Source organism: Ursus arctos, unplaced genomic scaffold (genome assembly GCF_023065955.2).
Source record: "Ursus arctos isolate Adak ecotype North America unplaced genomic scaffold, UrsArc2.0 scaffold_15, whole genome shotgun sequence".
Taxonomy (NCBI): Eukaryota; Metazoa; Chordata; class Mammalia; order Carnivora; family Ursidae; genus Ursus; species Ursus arctos.
Window position 1 is genome coordinate 25926315 of NW_026622819.1, and position 22010 is coordinate 25948324.

The window sequence follows — 22010 nt, forward strand, 5'->3', positions numbered from 1 at the left end:
TTGGGTGATAGAAATACTCTAAAAATGTATTGCGGTGATGATTTCACAATTGCTAAGTTTACTCAAAAATCACTGAACTGTACAATTAACAGTGGGTGAAATTTGATGATATGCAAATGATACCTTGATAAAGCTACTGAAATACATTTCCTTAAAAAAAATGTCCATTCTTCTGGATCTGTGGTTCTCCGATGAGGATGGGTGGTGGGGCAGGGGAGCAAGACAGGAGGCAGCCTTTTATCACCTAGGAAGGTTTTTTTTAAACACACATATTTGTTCCCCTGTATAGTATAATACCAGACATCAAAGATTATCATCATCCATTATGAGGAGACTTACACAGTTTGCAGATGACTGATGATTCCAGGTGATTCTGACATGCGTTACCCCACACACATATACTCCTGAGACTCTCCTCGTGATCAGACTGGGTTCCAGGAGTCCATGTTTTCAACAGGCAAAACAGCTGATTCTTGTGATCAGACAAGGTTAAGGCACACTGCCCATGGTCTACACCCCGGAAACCTTCAGCCTGGTGGCGGGCATAATCGGATCAAATGGACTCTGGAAAGACTCATTTTCTGTCCCTCTTTCAATCCTATCTATGCAGTCCACCTCCAGTGCCAAACACCTGCCTGATCCTAATGAGTTGAAACAACAATTAAAATTCCCAATCCCTCCACCTTTGTGGGGCTTCTGGTTCACTGAAAGGGATCCCTCTGAGCTCAATACCAAAAAGGTCAATCATTTCATTGATTATGGCCTAATCACATCCATTACACACGTTAGCCATCACATAATCTGCTAAATTTATGCCGAGGTGTGTTCCTCTATGGCTGAAAAGTGCCTTAGGTCTTTCCAATTCACTGATTATAAGATTATACTTCCCCTTTTAAAAGTAATGTCTTTTTCTTGGAAACATCTTGTCACTCCTTAGGTAGGAGGCGTCTCCCATCCTTGGAAGAACACAGGAAACATTTTAAAATTAACATTTGTTTTAAAGAAGGGGGGGTAATCAGAAGGGGGAATGAAACATGAGAGACTATGGACTATGAGAAACAAACTGAAGGCCTCAGAGGGGAGGGGGGTGGGGGAATGGGATAGACCGGTGATGGGTAGTAAGGAGGGCACGTATTGCATGGTGCACTGGGTGTTATACACAACTAATGAATCATCGAGCCTTACATCGGAAACCGGGGATGTACTGTATGGTGACTAACATAATATAATAAAAAATCATTATTAAAAAAAAATAAATAAAAATAAAATAAAATTAACATTTGTTGTCACCTCCTATTGTTTTATTTTACCATCAAGTTTACCAAAAAAAAAAAAAAAAAAATCAGGTTGCTAGAGATAAAGGCTAAAGGTTCCTACTTTTTAGAAAAAGGACAGATTAGTAGGGGAAGGAACACGGGGACTTCAATAAATTTAAGGTGACCATCGATGAAAGGGCTCCATACACGTCAGCAAGATTCCTAAACCTATCTAGCAAATCGCCTGAAACCCCTACCATTGCTAGTATTTGGGACAAACCTTACCCATTTCCATGAAGGTTTATTCATAGTGAGAACACGTTTCTTAAGAGAGCAGCTACGGGTGGTTGAGTGACCACACATATGAGGGGGGTACGGCAGTGACATTTGTAATTGGAGCCAGCACAAAGCCTTCAAGAATCGAATGGCATCCAATCCACGGGCTCCCCTGGATTGTGACCCATCCTTAGCAAGGCCTGTCTCCTGGTTTCCAACCAAGCTGCCCACATTCTCGACCCCTCCACGTCCCAGTCCCTGGGGGACCCTCAGGCATGACTGCCCCTAGGAATTATTACTGCATCATTGTGTGGGGTTACAGAAGAGTCTCCCCTATGTAAAAGGGAGTGGCTTTTCTCCTGGATATTGAGAGGTGCAGGCAAGCAAGACAGGAAAAAGAACTATTTTTTCCTGACTCTTCCACAGGAATTAAATAGACGCCGAGCGCCTACCATGTGCGAGGGAGTGCTTCGGTCCCAAACCACCGAAGACCAATATAACACAGTTCCTGCCACCAAGGAGCTCCCAGCCTCGCTCAACAGGAGGGAAAAGGTGACGCTTAGTCACCTTCAGTCAAGATGATCTCATAAGGATGCCAATTAATTTCAGAACCGATGGGCACCCCTGTCCCTGCCTTGATCACCAGCTAATGGCTGTGGAGCACACCCAGAACTTCGCACTGCAGTCTGTTCTAGAAAAGACACCTGCCCACAAGTGGCTCCCCCTGAACAACCACAGTGACTCTCATCCCAACTAAGCACTTAACAGACCTTGGAATAATGTGTCCCCAGCCGAAACAAACAAGCAACTCTGGGAGAGGTCTGGGTCTCTCTCTCTCTCTCTCTCTCTCTCTCTCAATCTAGTCAATAAATAAGTACATAGCCAAGGTAATAAGTGTATTAAACTTGACAATGACTCACTGGAATGGTATGAAAATGTACCAAGAAGGGAGGAAGAGGGTGGGAAAGAGGGGAAGGAAGGGAGGGAGGAAAGGAGGGAAGGCAAGGGCAGGGAAGGCAGGCAGGAAGGAAGGACAAGTAGGACTATAAAATATACCAGTAGAAGTACACGCAAAAAAGCAAATGCCTGTCTCTACTTGATAGTTCATGGGCTTTCATTTCCCAGGGCATCCAGGTGAGCTGGGGGGGGGGGGGGGAGAATGGGACATGATTCAGAGAAAAACCAGAAGCAGGTGCACCAGGCAGCTATTTTGACTTTCTCCAGTTGTGAGAGGATCCTTGCATGACAGCCTGAAAGGGAGGGAAGAGCTATTTAAGAGGAGAAGTGTCTCTCACCATAAGCAAACCAATACAAGAAAGCCCCACTTAACATTTGCAGAACACTTCACAATTTCCAAAGCGCCTCTGCACACATTCTCCTTCGTTCTCCCAGGAACTCCATTAGAGAGGCAGGGCGGGCGTCTCCGCTGTCTATCCCGCAGGTGCACCAACCTAGTTTCCTCCAAATCCTGTTTCTACGGTGCTCTGCAGGAGCCTGGAAAGTCCTGTCTTTCAAAGAGCGAAATCCCAGCTCACTGAAAATGTGATTCAGGGCACAGAAATCACACACACTCACACACACACACACACACACACACACACACACACACACACACTCAGGATCACACGGATTCTGTAAACTGAAGCACGGTTTTCCTCTGTAAGTAAACAATCAGGATCTGTGGGAACATGGGAGGTTTAAGAAGTTGTGGACATTGTGTGAGTTCTCTCCAGGACAGAAAGGCCACACATGCTAAGCAAGGGGACAGCCTGACAATGTCAGTATCTTGGGAACAGGGCCTCAGATCCCCAGAGAACCAGATGCTGCCCCACTGTGGACATCGTGAAATGTGGTCACAGACACATCTGTTAACCAAACAGCAGCTGGCACTGCCCACACATGCTGTCCACCAGGCTGAGACCAGGCCATACCCTGAGGGGAGCGGAGGGGAGGGACGGAACAGCCTCTGTCACTCAGTGCCCCTGCCTCCTAACCAGCCCGTTCTCACCATCTCTCCTTTATTCTATCAGAAACAGCCAAGGGAGGTTTCTGTGGCTGCCCGCACTGGCCTTTCACGCAGGAAAGCAGCAACTAATAACCAGGTCCACCGAGGAGAGAGACTGCTGGCGGCCAAGGGCGGCACGTCAGCCGCATTCCCAGTGGGTCTGAAAGGAAATGATGACCATGTTAGCAACAAGGCTCCTGACATCCTGTCGCTGGCATTTCAGATCTATGGTTGCTTTCCTTTATTGTGAAATTATCTGGTGTTCCTCTGAGGAAACAGTTGACAAAACCAAAAGACAACTAATCAGAATGGGAGAAGATATTTGCTAACGACATATCAGATAAAGGGCTAGTATCCAAAATGCATAAAGAACTTCTCAAACTCAACACCCAAAGAACAAATAATCCAATCAATAAATGGGCAGAAGACATTGAACAGACATTGCTCCAAAGAAGACATCCAAATGGCCAACAGACACATGAAGAAGTGCTCCACATCACTCGGCATCAGGGAAATGCAAATCAAAACCACAATGAGATACCACCTCACACCAGTCAGAGGGGCTAAAATTAACAAGTCAGGAAACAACGGATGTTGGCAAGGATGCGGAGAAAGGGGAACCCTCTTACACTGTTGGTGGGAATGCAAGCTGGTGCAGCCACTCTGGAAAATAGTATGGAGGTTCCTCAAAAAGTTGAAAATAGAGCTACCCTATGACTCAGCAATTGCACTACTGGGTATTTACCCCCAAAATACAAATGTAGCGATCTGAAGGGGCAACTGCATCCCAATGTTTCTAACAGCAATGTCCACAACAGCCAAACTATGGAAAGAGCCCAGATGTCCCTCAACAGATGAATGGATAAAGAAGTGGTGGTACATATATACAATGGAATATTACTCAGCCACCAAAAAAATGAAATCCTGCCATTTACAACGACGTGGATGGAACTAGTGGGTATTATGCTAAGTGAAATAAGTCAATCAGAGAAAGATAATTATCATATGATCTCACTGATATGTGGAATTTAAGAAACAAGGCAGAAGGTCATAGGGGAAAAAAGGAAAAAATGAAACAAGATGAAACCAGAGAGACAAACCATAAGAGACTCTCAATCATAGAAAACAAACTGAAGGTTTCTGAAGGGGAGAGAGGTGGGGGGATGGGGTGACTGGGTTGGGTGATGGGCACTGGGGAGGGTATGTGTTGTAATGAGCGCTGGGTATTATATAAGATTGATGAATCACAGACCTGTACCCCTGAAACATATAATACATTATATGTTAATTAATTGAATTGAAATACTAAGTAACTAGCTAAATAAATAGGAAAAAAATGAAATTACTTGGTGTTCCTGACGAAGTGACTTACTTGGGGCAAAGTATGTTCTCCCGCGGTGCCCCCAGCGGCTCTCAGTGCGGGAACACTAGGCTGGCTTCGCAGCCTCTTCTTCTGACTGGCCACCTCCGTCGGCCCTCATGCCTCCTCTCTCCAGCTGACAGTGGGTCTGTGCTGGTAGCTGCAGTATTTTCAAGCAAATCTCAGCAGCACATCATTTCACACCAAAACTACACTATGACGTTTTTAAAACTATGGACATTTTCAAGCATAAGCACGATGCCTTTATCACGCCTAACAAGGGTAAAAAATAATCTCTCAATTTTTGACAAAATTGCAATTTTCTCAAATAAAGTCTCTTTACAGTTCATCTGTTCAAATATGGTGCACAGAAGTTCTGTCTCTTCTGTTTTACTCTAGAGCAGGCCCACCCACCTTTCCCCCTGCCATTGGCTGGGTGCAGAAACCAGCTCTATTGTCCTGTAGAACGTCTCACATTCTGAATCTGTTTGCTTCCCTGTGGCTTTCTTTTTATTTCTCCTGTGGTTTTCTTTAACCCTGTTCTCCTGTGAACTCGTAAACTAGAACGTGATTAGATTCAGGAATGTGGTACGCATGTGTGTGCATATATGTGTGTATGTGTATATAAACACATACATATGTATTGAGAGCAAATCAAGTTTCTAGCTCCATGTACATATACACATATGCATATTGGTATATACACACACATATCTACGGATAAATGGTAGATAGCAGCTACCTTTATATATATAAACATACATTCATATGAAAGAATTATTCCTATAAACAGGAACACTTCATAAGTTGTGCTATGTTCTTTTTTTTTTAGAATTTTATTTATCCGAGATTGAGAGAGATTGTGCACAAGTGGAGAGAGGGGCAGAGGGAGAAGCAGACTCCCCGCTGAGCAGGGAGCCCGATGCAGGGCTCATTCCCAGGACCCTGAGATCATGACCTGAGCTGAAGGCAGACGTTTCACTGACTGAGCCTCCCAGGCACCCCCTACGTTGTGCTGTGTTCTCCCTGATGCATCATACATGAGGGATCCCTGACATCTGGTTCTGCCACATGTAGTAATACTAACATTTATCAGAGGGTTACCTGGTAATTTCAATCCCTCCACTGTAAAGGTCAGACTTTCATGATGGAAGCAAACCATGCCCAGATCTGGAAGCATTTCAGAAGATGGAGGCCAATGCCTCTGGCTTAAGCTCTGTCCTTGATGTCTTGCCCCACCTGCTCACAGCTTCTCCCGTGCACAGCAGCACAGCTGGCACCCAGCCTCTGGCTTCCTGCAAAAAATTAGCTTTCTACAAGCTACTGGGTTGAAATAACCCACAGGAGTGATCAGGAGTTTTAAAATCTTAAACTACACAAAGAAAAGGGCCTGGGCAGCACGGAGCACTGAAATGTTTGCAATCCTAAAGCTGATCCTGATGTCCACAGTTCTCTTTATTATTACATGTATGATATTTTCAAACTGGGCCCTTTTTTAAATGAATCTCAAACTCTGGTACTCTGAGCAAGATAGTACCAGCAATAATTATTTATTGCATCATCCTGGGTTCTACTATGGAGCGAGTAGATACAAGCTTAACCTCTTGGACTGGTGGAGAGAAAAGACACCTATAAAAACTGACCAAGATCAATTATGGAATGCTACATTATTAAGCATCAATAATGTTCATATGGGACAAAATCAGTGATGTAGCCTCTTGGGGCAAGAGGGGTAGGGGTGAAACCCAGAAGGAGCCTTGAAGGAAGGACAGAATTTTTAAAAGTCAAAAAGGGGAATATGAAACAAGAGAATCAACTGGATTGAAAGCCCGGAGAAAGAAATGGCAGAGAAGAATAAATATTTGGGCTTGACTGAAGGAGAAGGGACAGTCAGAGGAGTGAAAGATTCGTGTGGAAAAATGCTACTATGTAATCAGCCTTAGTCGTCTTCATTAAACTCAATCCTCATAGTCAGGGAGAAGAGTTGACCAGATGATCCTTCAGCCAAGCACAGTGGTTCTCCAGCTCAATGTACAATGCACTTGCTTACCCTCCGAGCGGATCTCTAACCTGAGGAACCACGACAGATGCGTGAAACATGAGGAGAACAATAGAGCACAGCGTACAAACAAGTGTTAGGATGTGTCACGGACTTGGAAAGCTTGAAGGAAAGACAGATAAGTGTTTTCGGAAGAGTCAGAGAAGAATTCCTGTAAGAGAAGAGGAGGCACTCTCCTTTGAGCTTCCTCATTACTTAAGAAGAGTAGAACTGAAGGCACTCAAGCAAACAAGGCGGCGCTGGCCTGGTGAGGGGGGAAAACCCTGGAAAGATTCTTGTCTCTCTGCATCCATCCTGCAGCAGGAGCGGACGCTCACCCTGCTGTCCTGCCTTTCCTCTTACAGAAGAGCCACGGATTGAAGTCAATCAAATATGTCAGGTCCTCTAGCAGTGGGGACAGCAGGCAGGGAGCAGCTGACAGTCTAGCTGACACCCTTCTTTTGCTCTTCTTTCCTTTGGACCTGCCACCCGTGGGGACACATCAGTGGCAGAGGAGCGGCAGCCACAGCAGATGAGTGTTTCAGCAGCCTCTGGTCTGGCAGGCAACTGAGGCACCCACACACCTGACATCGTCCTCAGAGTCGACAAGGGGCCAGCAGGAGAAATATCAGACTCCAGAGCTGGAGGGAAGAGCAAGGATGCAGGGTAGCTTCCAACTCTATGAATCACACCTTGGGCTGTCACCTGTAGGAAATTCAGCTCCCAAAACAGCCTTGCTGGCGGCTTGAAATAGTCTGAAAAGGCCAGCCATCTGATGACGTCCTTTTCCTCCCAGACATGCGGTTATTTACATCTTTTTTAGTGATTACAAAGTTCTAAACGTTCAGATAAGACACTTGAAAAGGGTGGTGCTTTCAAGCAGATGTCACAATAACAGACTTTCATGTACAGCAAAGTCTGCGTTTTATCTGAAAACTCTAAATGCACAGCACAGGAAGTTGGGAAGAATTTTTCTATATTTCTGGTCTCAAAGTAAGCACCCTACACGCAAACTCCTAAAGGTCTTCACCACTATTTCCAGTGTAGAGGCAGGGGAGCTAAGATTGGGGGCGGGGGGGGTCTCCAGAGGGAATGCACAATGTTCCTCTCCCTCAAGGTCATTAAGAGCTGTTGCTTTGGCCCAAATATGGAGGCTCTAAAATTTGCCACTGTTTCCTCCACTGATCGAAGTAAAGGCTGAAGAGAATGAAGGAAACAAGAACTTAGGCCAACAGCCTCAATAACAATGAAATGTTGGAGTAAGTAGAGGAACAACAACAGCAAAGCCCAGGAAAAACACCCAGAAACTTCATTGCAGAACCACACTCTAGACTAGAGTCCTGCTGATTCCTCCATTATAACAAACAGAACCTTTCTGGGCGCACAGAGAACCTCCAGGATCCACAACTTCCTCTCTGTCGTTGGTGCAAGAGAAAGACTTCCAAGTGCAGAAAGGAACAGGGACCATGACGTTGCCTACAGCAGTATTTGTAACACCGAAGTGTCCCGTCAGCGAGGACGTCCATAGGACAAGAGGCTACAGTGCACACGTACGGTGCTTATGCTACATACCAGCTGCACACAGTGTGCCCCTAAGCAAGGCTGCCATGTCCGTCTTACTCACGCATGCGCCCAGCACAGGCCCTGGCAACTAGCAGACACTGGATTCATGAAAAAGTGAGTGGAATGAACACACTACTGCGCCAACTTCAGAGGAAACAAGGCTTTCATAGACATGGAAAGATGTCAAGGTATATTGCTCCATGAAAATACCAAATTATTGAGTGGATAGGCTCCATGTTTATTATTAGTGATACATATACATTTATTTCTTTATATATTTTTCATCTTAAAATTAGGTATGTTCATATAGATATGTGGTGTTTATACACTCCTGTAGGACCTACAACGGTGCTGCTCGCTGCTATCCAGTACCCCTCTCTTTCCAGGTACACAGAAAGCCGAATTTCCTGGCCCCCTGGTTGTTGGGAGCCAACTTGTCTAGTTATGGCCAAGGAGTTGTGAGCATAAGTGACACATGTCACTTGCAGGCCACACCATTTACACACCAGCATGTGCCTCAGAGCAATCTTCCCTCTCCCAAGTTTTCTTGGAAGTATGTGTTGAGATCAAGCCTCTGGCAACTTGGATTCTGGTTTGACTCTGAAGAGCAGCTCCCCTAGTCAGTATCATGTAATATGGGAATGAGAAGTAAACTTCTATTGTGTTCAGTTGGGTTTGGGGTTGTTTGTTACAACCTAACCTATTTCTGGCAACCATAAAACACACACACACACACACACACACACATTCAGATATATATACACACACAGACACACTTGGCTCTATATGCAGGCGTACATATGTGTATGTGTATTTACACATACGTGCAAATATCAGCATGCATACAAAATCCGTAAAAATAAACAACAATCAGATAAGGTAGGATGAAAGTGGGATTAAGAGGGAGGCTTTCAGTATTATTTTACGTAATTCTTTATTTTAAAAATTGTTTTACACTAAACACGATCATTTTTGTAATTAGTAATTTTGACTGCTACCTGCTCCTGACTTGTCCCTGAGTTAGGCTAAAGCAGCCAAAAGGCGATCTCAAGCTGCAGATCTTTCTCAGTTTCAGATGCCTAGGCATCCGGTGGTGTATGATCCCTGGGAATCATTTAAATGAGTGGGTTAAAATGAAAGGAAGCTTTCTCACTGAACCAATCGAGGCAAAAGTGAGATCTGAGAAGCCTGTCTTTCCTTCAGTCAGCTGTGTCTTCTGTACCCTTCCTCTTCTTCTCTGTTCTCTCTTTTCTTAGCGGTCTAGCATCCTCACTTCCAAGGTACCCAAATAGCCTCTGCTTCTCCTCCAGTCCCATCAAAATCTCCATCAGCAGCTTGTTCTACACCATTGATTCTCAATCTTGGCTGTACTTGCGAGGCACCTGGGGAGTCTTAAAACATCCCAGTGTCCAAGCCCCATCCCAACCAGATGAACCCAAATTCCTGGTGGTGGGACAGAGAGGCACTGGTAGCTTCCATAGCTTCCCAAGGGCTTGTAACATGCAACCAAGGTTGAGAACTGGCTTAGAGAAAGGAGCTGATGGGGAACCACTACTCTAAACTGGTAACAGCGTGAGCAGTTTTACGACCCCTCCAAGTAGGAAGCAAGCGTATCTGAACAGGGATCGAATCCTTAGGTTAAAAGACTGAAGCTCAGTGAATAACACAAAATGGTGCACACCCTCCCCCAAAGCCTCCAGAAACCAGAGCTTGGATCCCCCATCTCTCCTTAAAAGGAGAGAAAGGGAAAATGGGAAGAACTTCAAGATCAGTTGTTATTTCATAATATTCGTCTGACCATGAAGAGGCATCCCAATGAGCCAAACTTTGCCTGCTACAAGCTAGAATCCTTTTTATTGTACGTCATTAGGCTGGTCAGTTCCAACTTGGTAATTGCTAATATCACGAGTGCTACTTGCCATTTCAACTGGGTGACGAAGGCGTGGCTCAAGGAGCAATTTCCAAAGCCCATCCACAGCTGGAATCTCACTTATCTCACATCATCATTTTCCTTAAAAGGTCAAAGCTAGAGAGTGGACGGAATGGGCAAAGCAGGTTAAAAGGTACAAACTTCCAGTTATAAAATAAATTAAGTCATGGGGATATAGCATCCAGCATGGTGGCGATAGTGACTAACAACTTACTGCATATTTGAAAGTTGCTAGAAGAGGACATCTGAAAAGTCCTCATCTCAAGAAAAGCAATTTTGTAACTATGCAGGGTGACAGATGTTAACTCGACTTATTGGGTGATCAGTACACAATAACATACAAATCTCTAATCACTATGTTGTACACCTGAAGCTAAAGTAATGTTAGATGTCAATTCTGCCTCAATAAAAACAAATAAGTAAATAAATAAATGTCAAAATTACGTGATTTCACAACAGAACTTTGTGACTACTGATGGCCAGCGATTCCTTCAAGGCCACTTCCTTCATTCCAGCTGTAACAGGATCAAATCGGGTCCAAAATGAAAGGCAAAGCATTCACAGAAGGCAGCGTCCAAAAGAAAAGAAGCTGAGAAGGCTTCTGTTAAGGAATCTCTAAATTCAGGCATGAGAAGGTAATGTACTGACCACAAGAGTGTAAACAAGCAATCCTTTAGCTCATGTTATATCAACAAATTTAAATACTTAGCTTCCACAGTCCCAGTACCAAGTGCTAGACAGGGAGAACTTAGCCTTCACTTTTGTACTCTAACAATAGTCAATGGTCTATAATCTTCCCGGCCACGCCTGTTGAGGAGGGCTCCTGCCCTGCAAGACTCAACCCAAGGGCATTCATGTTGTAATCTATTTAATGCCAGCTCCTGGAAATTCACACACCTGTCAGGTGTATCCCCCTGATACCTCACACCTGTTAGAATGACTATTACTAAAAAGACAAGAGATAATAAGTTTTACAGAGGATATGGAGGAAAGGGAACCCTTGTGCACTGTTAGTAGGAATGCAAATTGGTGCAGCCACTATGGAAAACAGTATGGAGGGTCCTCAAAATGTAAAACATAGAAATAGTGTATGATCCAGCAATCCCATTTCTAGTTATAATCCAAAGAAAATGCAGTCATTATCTCAAAGACATATCTGCACCTGTATGTTCACTGCAGCGTTATTCACAATTGCCAAGGTACAGAGATGATCTAAGTGTCCACTGATGGACAAATGTAAAAGACAATGTAGACATGTGGGGCGCCTGGGTGGCATAGCAGTTAAGCGTCTGCCTTCGGCTCAGGGCATGATCCCGGCGTTATGGGATCGAGCCCCACATCAGGCTCCTCCGCTATGAGCCTGCTTCTTCCTCTCCCACTCCCCCTGCTTGTGTTCCCTTTCTCGCTGGCTATCTCTATCTCTGTCAAATAAATAAATAAAACCTTTAAAAAAAAAAAAGACAATGTAGACATGTGAATAAATATACGTATGTATACATATACACTCATACCCACACACAATGGAATATTATTCAGCCTTTAAAAAGAAGGAAATCTTCACATTCGCAAGGACGTAGATGAGCCTGAAAGGAATTATGCTACATGAAATAAGCCAGACAACCCTCCCCTAAAAAATACTACATGGTATCACCTATATGTGGAATCTAAAAAAAAGTTAAACTTAGAAATAAACAGTAGAAAAGTGGTTTCCAGGGGCTGGAAGGTGGGAAAAACAGAGGTTGGTAAAAGAGCATAAACATCCCATTAGATGAATAAGGTCTGAGAATCTCACGTATAATATGGTGACCATAGCTGATAACACTGTTTTTTATAATTGAAATTTGCTAAAGGGGAGTAAAACAAATGTTCTCACTTTTTAAGAAAGTAAGTATGTGAGGTAATGGATACGTTCATTAACATGGTGGGGAGAACTCTCTCACGATGTATACATATGTCAAATCATCTGACTGTACACTTTAAAGATCTTAACAATTTTGTCAATTATACCTCAAAAAAGCTGGGGAAAAAACCCACTATCTCCTAGAGTTATGGGCAATGGAGATTAGTAGACACTGGGGTTAAAAGAGTGCTAACAGCATATGTAACTGTCAGCACTTTGATAAGCCCTCTAACTCCAGATTCCCCTACAGCAGTGTGGAATAGGGTCTCACAGGAGAAAGATCCTGGGACCCAGAGGAACACAGCAGCACTGAACCCTAGATGACAGGGGCTGAGCACGGAAGCCGAAGTGAACTCGCTCATAATGCTAGAAGGTACTGACAATGGTGAGGATGGGGGTCCCCACAAGAGAAATTCAGCACATTCTTGACCATTTCAGACTGTGTGTGCCTTCTCTGTAAAATGGGAATGATACTACCTGCCCTATTTGCCACCCATTTATCAGACACTTTCATTCTCCGACTATTTTATTTAAACGCTAACTGAACCACTTCCTGGCCACCTGTGAATCTCATCATCCATAAAACGGGGTTAATTCCCATCAGCTAGGTTATCAAGGGGATTAAACAGAAAACTATGTTGTAAACCGCCTAGGTCAATGCCAACAAATAGTATATGTTCAGTTCATGTATTTCCTGCCTCCTTCTTAGCTGGTCAAAGTGACTGAGTGGACACCTAAAGCGAGACTGTGGAGGCTAGACAAAGGGGCCATGCCAGAGCCAACTGCCCTGGGTCCAGACGAAAGACCAGGAAGGCATCGTGGAGGGTGTGCTTTCTACTTGCTGCACGCACCACCCTCCTCTCACCCTGGGGTAAATGGGAAATGAGGCGAGGTCACTAAGTGAAGGAGCAGAAGTGAGCAGAAAGCCAGGGTATGTTCTGGGGCTAGAGGGATCAGTGAGCAGCATTCTTAAAAATGCTCTTGGCACCAGGATTATGGCCTCTTGTAGGGACCCAAGCAACACAAGCTGCGCCAACCAGGCACTGGAACTGAGGGAGACACCAATACGACACAGTTTTTGGAAAATTTTTAAAAATATAAGGCCTGTTCTCGTGTTCACTCATTCTGCAGTCTTACACATACACACATATACACACTGCCATATGGTGAGTGGCTCGGGCAGTCAGTACATAATAAAACAATTATGGAGGCATTAATTCAAGGCACCGTACCAGCTTTGCAGGACTGGGTGCAGGGAGAAGGCGAAGGTCATGAGGAAGCTTAATACACAGTCCGTGCCCCAAAAGCTTAGTCTAGTGATGCAGACGAGACAAAGGACATGACGGGGGGAAAGCCAAAGAACAAAAAACCTAGGACTGGAAAACCTGATCTGAGAGGAACATTCAGAAAAATCATTAGAGATAGCATGGGTTTTCCAAAGAGCTCGATACTGTGCGAACTCTGACCACAACTCATTGGATTCTCTAATGAGGCAGGCGTGAGTGTTGGCCACATCCCTGAGCCTTTGACTATTTGTTTCTACCACAAGGTTTCTGAAGGTTTTTTCCTAGAAAGAAACAACCAGAGTGGTTTTTACATTAACTAGCTTTTTATATCTTAAGGTCTCTTAGCGTCAACGCAAAAGTATTTTGTAAACACTAGCTCATACTGGCTTGCACCAGTCTGAGGACCGTAGAGGATACACTCTAAGGAGTAATCGCATCGTTTTCCACAGACACTTACATTCAATGCTGTGCTGTAGCCCCTGTAGCTGCCTGTGAGAACCGTTTGCTAAACATTCAGGGTTTTGTTAAAGTGCGGTGTGATGGCTTGAATAATGGTTCTCCAAAAGACAGCATGTCTTAATTCCCATTGCAGGTGAATGTTAATTTATGTGACAAAAAAAATGGACTTTACAGATGTGAGTAAGGATCTCGAAATGGGGGGATTATCCCGGTGGGTAGGCCCTAGGAGGCAATGTGACCACGGAGGGAGAGAAGGAGCTGACGTGGCCACAAGCCAGAAGCTAGAAGGAGCAAGGAACGGATTCTCCCCTGGGGCCGCCAAATTTGTGGCAATTTGTGACAGCACCCATAAGAAACCAGAACAGGTGGGTAGCCTGAAATCAGCCATGGTGGAATATTTATGCCACAGAAACTGGCAAAGCTACAAATCCGGGCGCTTAGCTTCAGAGCGCTGGCGTGTACTTACGTTACAACTGGGTAGTGCTGCCTGAGATAAACAACTAAAGAACGTCACTTTGTGCCATGACGTGACACGATGTCCTATGCAGTGAGGGAATATACTGGAAAATGCACCCAACTTGTGGCCAGGCTCTTCATGCTGATTCTTCCCCGCCCCCTCCCCCCATGGATTCCATCTGTCCTTACATAGATCTTTGCTTTTCTCTGTGGTTTCCTTCCAGAAAATAGAAGAGCAAAACAATAAAGGCCTCATTCAGTCTAGAAACATTTACTAAGCACCTGCTATGTGCCAGAAACAGTGCTGAAGGTACATAGGTAAGACAAGATGCCTGTCATTGAGGAGGGGACACTCACTGTGACATCAGATAGCTAAGTGGCCCAAAAATGCCACTGTGAAGTAAAGGTCAAGGGTGACTGTTGACGTGTTCCCAGTCTCCATGATTTTCACTCTTTCTGACCCCAGTGGCAAATGACTGAAATATCTCATCCCTGGGAATTGGAACTCTCGGCAGGAGATGTTTTCTCAGATTAATTAAAGAACTTTCTCCGAAAGGAGCTGAGCTGGGAAGTTTTTCTGTCAAACACAGGACCAAACCACTATCTCCCAGCAAAGCTCAACTTGGCTAAGTAAAGAACAGGATTCTAACCATAGGCAGGTGGCATCTGTCAAACAAAAGAACACCACCCCTGGTGTCACCATGGGGATGGGGCTTGTCATCAAGGATGCCTCCGCTCCCACCAGCGCTGTGGTAATGGTGCCATGTGAACCACTGCTCTGATGGCCACCAGCGTCCCTGTTCTCAGCATCTTTTCCTATCACTCCTCATAAGTGTCCTCGCTGTGTGCTCTGCTTCCAGTTCTGCGAAGATTTCAGGCAACTTCCTCTGGTGGCATCCGAATATATCATCCAGGAGTAGCTTAGAGAAAACAATCTAGTTTTTCCTTGTTAAGACACCGCATCAAACCAAAACCTGCCCCCAAATATCCATTATTTTCATCCAGAGCCTGTGGTAGATTAGGTTGTTCAAACATACTCTCTACCTCCCCACCCAAGGAATACAGTTCTCTGCTCCCTGACTTTGGGCTTGTCCACATGACAGCTTTTAGCGAAAGGGGTGTTAGCAGACTTGGTACAACTGACACTCACCTCCCGCGTCTCTGCCCTGGCTCTGGGAAGATTTCCACCAACAGCTGCTGGCCTCAGAGGGGTCACACCTGGAGCAGACCTGACTCCAACCTGCATGGCGAGCCAAGGCCAGCCCACCCCAAGCTGCCCTGAAGGCGTACGGGCAAGAATAAATGACTGTTGAGACACCAAGGCTTCACTTTCATCCTCAGACTAAGAGATCCTGGGAAACTGCCAGCACTCTAAAAACCATTTCAAGAAAATGCAATTCACAAGGGAAAAGAAGAATGCTTTGTCCAAAAGCAGGTGTTGGCCTAAGGCAGTTGAGTGGGGAGATGAAGTATCAGAACCACTTGGACACTGCAGAGGACACCTATCCAACCTGCTCACCTCCCCAGTTTCTGTGAGATTTACCAGCCTAGAGTGGGGGGTGGGGAGGGGTGAGGGGCTGACATTGAACTCCAATAAGTCATAGAAAGAGCACCATGGGCTACGGAATAAATATTTGGAAGTCAATGGGAACTGGCATAGCAAAGATGAAGTTCCCATTCATTACATGTCCTTTTCCCCCACAAACACACAAACAATGTCACACAATGTCTGACTAGTGACAGTGTAGTCATGAAAACAGCATTATGAAGGCTGTAATTTACTGTAAAATATGGCTGTCTAGTCAGCTTGATGTTATATATGCACTAAAGTTTAAATTCTAAGATTGGCCAAGCTAGCAATACGCTTGATGCACAGCCCAACAGTGGTCATCCAGCTTTCAAATAAAAAGAGGCACACTCCCCAAGTGGCTCCCACAAATCCTACTGCTTGGGTCAACATCAACAGTCTACACTTCATAATTAGCATAGTGTATATAAAAACATATTAATGAAATTAACATATACTAGTGCCTTGTTAATTACCATAATGAATATCAGTAATGTGTTCTCAATGAAGACATTAAAGATGTTTAATATCAAACTGATAAGACAGCTGAGCAACACTCTCCATCCTTGCATGAACATTCTTGCATGAACAAGGTAAAAGAATCCAGCAAAGCTAGAAACCTGCACAGGGCATGCAAGCCTGAACCCTCAATCAGACCCACACTGAATCACTTGACTACACGGCATCCTGCCCAGGAAGCTAGTTATGTCTGCTTCAAATGAGCTGTTCCATACCCGGGGGGCAGAGCACCTAAGAGGAGAGACAAGCTTACAGAACTGATTTGTGCAAAGTTTTGTGCCTGCCTTGTTAATGAATGCTTGTCTAATAAATGTCTATATTTGTGACAGAAGAAAGAGGTTATGATGTCTATGCCACAATAGAAAAAAGTCTGATTGGTAAAATAACTTCGTAAAAAATATAAATTATAAAACATTTAAAAACATAAACCTTAGCTTTCTCATCTGTAACACAGAGGTCATATACACCTTAAAGGAGTGTTGCGTCAAATGGGATGATGCATTATAATAATTAGAACACTACGTACTTACAGCAGATTTGGAACATAGGAAGAAACACTGTGCCTTTTCAAAAGATGTTAGTTCCCTCTCTCCCCTCACCTCCAATACCCAGAAGTTACTGAAGAACCTAGAAATGTATTCGGTATACACATGAGAAGTACTCAATGGAAGCACAGTCTCTTAAGGAAGAAAAACCCATTTCTGATGACAGCCTAGCTGAGTCCCTCCTCAATGCTGTCTACAAAATGGATGACACTGGCCAGTTCTGGCTGGAAGTGGTGACAACTTTTCAATAACCTTACATGGAAAAGTAAAAACATCAACGACTTCAGGCTAACCTTTCACTTTTTAAAACCTGTTCACTGGAACCCAAGCCAAGGAGTCCCAGGTTAGGTCCAGCGAGGGAGCTGCTGCTAACCTCCCCTTCTCCATGGTTCCTGTCAAGAGTATATTTCAGGCTCTGTTTGAGTTCTGACATGCAAAACCATATTTCCGAGGCAAAAACCCCCGAGCAATGTTTCACCTTGTCGCCATTTTTTTTTCTTCAGCTAAGACAGCAGAAGAGGTGATTTATAGTATGTGTTACATTCAGCCACAGCTGAAAACAGAATTAGTCCCAAAAGTCACGGGCCCGGGTCAAAGGGCCAAAAGGGACTATTTTGGTAGGAGCAAAGCGGGTCCCTCGAAGGTGGTCATCACAATCGAATGGCGATGGATGTTCTAGATTCATTGAATCAAGTTCTAGAAAGTAGGCATGCAGTCCAACAGTTGGTACCAGCGTCCCCGGCCTCTGGCTTTCTGCTCCCGTGGCTCCCGCGGGTGCACAGGCCAGCGGCTTACTTGGACCGCTGTCTCCTCTTCCGTCTTCCACACTTCAGCCCGTACATTCCCTGCTTCCTCCACTTGGCTCTCGTGGCGCAGATGTTTCCAAGAAGACGGTGCCAAGGCTGAGAGAGCCTTGTGACCATTTTGAAAGAAACTTAGCTTATAGTCAGAATTTAGATTTTAGATCCTCTGTATGTGTTAGTAACTACAGAAATTGAGGGGAGAAGGTCTATAGTTTTTTAAGAAAAGGAATATTCTCACGTTAGAGATTTCCAATGTATCCTATAATTTCAATCATATTCCTATAGGAAGAAGCACCATCGGGATAATTTGGGGCAAGATAACCTTGGATTTGGTGCTTCCCTTCACATGATGGAAACAGATAATCTTGTGACCGGGCCATCTTCTGGAAAGCATGCTGCCTGGAGTCTGGTCACCAGACTGGTCCCAGTCCCACCCCTGAGTTTCAGTTTCATTCAAAATGACATGACCTTGGCAAATGCTCAGTCCCTCCGAGCCCTAAGTCCTAACACGCAATAAAAGCAGCAGCTGTTGAGACTGGGCCTAATATTCTTTCCACCACAAATATACATAAGAATAAATGGGCTACAGAGAGCTACTTGCTATTTTTGGCCTATTCAACCTGAACAAACATGCTGATTGTCGCTCTCCTTGGATTCCACGGAACGTTCTATTGCCCATGCCCTGGTATGTATTCACTGATCTTGCAATGGCTACATGTAATTTACTGTCCATTTTTCAAGTGGTTCCATATTTCTGGTGAATTCATTAGGTCATCATTTTTATGACTGCATTCAATTTAAATCCAAAGAATCGAGCATCAAGCCAACTGAAGCTTATTATTGCCACAGGATGGCAATAATCAAATCAAAGACACAAGACTAGATTTTTATTTAGTGCTGACTTTGTTCCAGTCTTTCAAAGAAGAATATTATATCTATCTTAGCTCATTCCATCCTCACAGCTACCAGTGATAAACATTCCACCACGATCTCCATGTTATAGACAAGGAAAACAAGGATTTAGGGAAGGGTTCGTTTATTTGACAAGGCTCTCTGGGCAGTAAGGGATGGAGCTAAAACATGGAGCTCAATGTGCCTGGTTCTGAAGCCACGCTCTGATCTACTTCGGGGTTTTAGATGTTTCCTTAATGAACGAACATACACCTACCCATAGGTCATTTCCTTTTATGAACTTTGTTTCCTTAATTGTAGAATGATTGTTTCAGGCAGAGAGAGACAAAAAGCAAGCGCAGAGGCCCAAAAGCGGAAGGGAACATCTGGAGGAGAAAAAAGTCCGATATTGCTGAAACAGAAAGAGAAAGGAGAAACATGACTGACACCTCGAAGGAGCCAGAGGAAAAAGGACCGTGTGAGCTGTGTGAAGGAGTTCAGGCTTTGTTCTGAGGGCATCCAAAGCATGAATGGGTTGTAAACAAGGGATGACACGAACTGATGTATGTTTTCAAAATATCCCAGAGGCAATAAAGTGGCGAAGGAAGGTGGGGGTTAGGGTGGCAGCAGGAAGCAGCCGGGATCTGCAGTCACTGTGCGGTAGTCTGCCCCGTGCACCGCGCCAGCGCGGGATGCCGGGGACGGTGAAGAGCAAAGTACAGGTGGAATCAGCGGGATGTGTGGACTCTCCAGCTGTGGGGGATAGCAGAGGAAAAGGTCAGGAGTGGATACAGGGTTCTGGCTTGTGCCACTGGGTGATACTGGTGCCCTTCAGTGAGACAGGGACGCTGGCAGAGAAAGGGTCAGAAAGGAAAATACAGTGTTGGACAAGCTGCGCTTTGTGACGCCCACATGGAGATCATCATCCGTAAGCACTTAGAGCTCAAGACAAAGATGCGAGGCACAAAGTAGAAATGCACCAGTTGCCTCGTGCAGGGAAAAACGGGGGAAGATGAGGTCGAGAATAGGGCATAAAGATGAAAGAAAAGGTTTGGAAGGAAGCTCTAAGGAAGAGCAAACCCAGAAGGAGAGAGAGGAAGTGATCTGAGTAATGAAGAAGCCAGGTAAGAAAGTGAGACGTTGTGAGAAAGCCAAGGGAAGAGCCGTGAGAAGAGCACACGCTGCTGGGAGTTCAGGCAAGTTAAGCACTGAACTGCGTCCGATGAACAGTCTCGCAGGCCTGGGACCTTGCTAAGAACCACTCTGACACACGTGCAAGTGTTCAAGGCAGAGGGCAGCTAGTTGATGGGGGACTGTTGTTGGGAAAGGGGTTCACTCAGGAAGTGTCACTGTGAAAGAGGGAGGAGAGGGTTGTTTCCTCTGGTGATTAGGGCTTGTTGAAATTGAGTAAGGGACAGATGGGGCTAGGTAGGAAGAGACAGGAAGGGGGCTATGGGATCAGGCTCACAGAAATCCTGAAAATGGGGAGGTGTAAGGAAACCAGAGATAAGGGAACAAACCAGAGCACCCTGCCCTAGCTGTCAGGGGTGGGGTCTTGTTTTAACAGTCACTTGCAACCAACCAAGAATTACCAGACCCTAAAAAGGAAGGAAGCCATTGAAGGTGTTTTCACTAGTCCTTACTCAGTGGTCCTATCAGTCGAGATGACAAAACATTCAATAAAAGACCAACCCTAAAAACCCTCAGTGGCAGCCCCGTCGGGACCCCCCTCACTCCTGAGAGCTTTTGCTCTTCTGCACTCTTGCTTAACAGAAACTCTATCGCTTTCCTCACTCTCCTTTGTCCGTGGGATTCATTCTTGGATTCCGTGAGACAAGAACCTTGCTCTCTCGCTTCAAAATGCCCGTGGCCGTGGGGACGAAGCGAGCTATAGAGAGAGCAAGGGGAGGTGCGGGACAGAAAGGTGACAGCTGATTCTATGCTGTTCCCAAGGAAGTGAGGATGACAGGATCCAGAGCTTAAGAGGAGAAGCATGAACTTTAGACAAGAAGAAGGACGCCTCTTCTGGTAGAACCTGAAGGAATTAGAAAAATGTAGGTGTTTACGTACACGAGTGGGATTCTCTGCGATGGCCGTGGAGACCACCGAGAAGCCAAGCCTGGGCAAAGCGATTTCCAAGTGCAGAGATGTTTTAGGCACAGGGGAGTCTCTGGCAGCAGGGGTCCTCCAGCTTGACGAAGTTGTGGACTCCCTGAGAAGCTTTTAAAAATCCTGACCTCAGGCTGCACCCCTTACCAATGAAACCAGGACCTCTGAGGTGAAGGACAAGCTTCAGTGATTAGGAAACAACCCCCACGAGAGCCTAACTGCAGTCAAGTTTGAGAACCAGGTATCTAGAAATAGGGCAGAATTTAACATTTACTACTAAGAATTAGCTACCTATAGTTAGAACCAAAAAGAACTTTAGAGAGCCTTCAGTTGTAAAGCACAGCAGCAAATGTGCAGCAAATGTATAAAGGAAAACAACAGAAAATATCCAGGCACACTGCACAAAGGGCAAACATCTTTCTGATAAACATTCGTTTACTTGCCTGCTTCCTACAAATGAACTGGGTCAAGATAAATGTACTTCTTACTGTGGGTCAGCTTCAAGAAAGTTTGAAAACCAGTGAACAAAATAAACTCCTTTCACAGATGACAAAATTGAGGTCAGAGAGATTAAAAGTCTTCTTGAAAGTCACACACACACACACACACACACACACACACGATAGCCAATTTCAGACTAGAACCTAGTTTTCCTGACACCTACTTGCAGAGCACAGGTGATCTTCTGTTTCCTGCGGGTGCTGGTTTCCCGCTCAGGGCTCTGCTGTAAGCTCCCCGAGGGCAAGGCTTATGTTTTCCACTCACTGTATTTACCAACATTTGCAGCTTTCGAAATACTGGAGGCCGAGCACTGAGGGAGTACGTAAGAACGGGAAGACATTTCAATCCCTAAGGAGATGAAATTTAACTGGGAAGGTCAGGTTAGAAGCACGCAAGAGCATGATGGCCTGGAAAATGCTAAATCGTGGGGTGCTAAGAGGGCTTGGAGCAGCAGCAAGAGTAGAAGCAAGAGCGTAATCCTCACCACACAGATCTCTCCTCCCTGAACACCCTTCCCGAGCATCGCATTTTCATCTCTAGAGAACG

At 44.9% G+C, this 22010-nt stretch overlaps 1 protein-coding gene across 5 annotated transcripts in view; it reads right to left on the reverse strand.

Moving 5' to 3' along the window:
- The window catches only part of ADAMTS12 (ADAM metallopeptidase with thrombospondin type 1 motif 12), a 292638-nt gene that overhangs the window by 215758 nt on the left and 54870 nt on the right, over window positions 1-22010 (reverse strand). Inside the window, exon 1 of one of the 5 annotated variants that reach the window (XM_057312186.1) lies at window positions 3541-4438. The exons of the other annotated variants lie outside the window; for them this stretch is intronic. Within the exon in view, the coding sequence (XP_057168169.1) occupies window positions 3541-3543 (3 nt within the window). The 5' untranslated portion in view covers window positions 3544-4438. Of the gene's footprint in view, window positions 1-3540; window positions 4439-22010 lie in introns of those variants that run through there. 5 annotated transcript variants of the gene reach the window in all.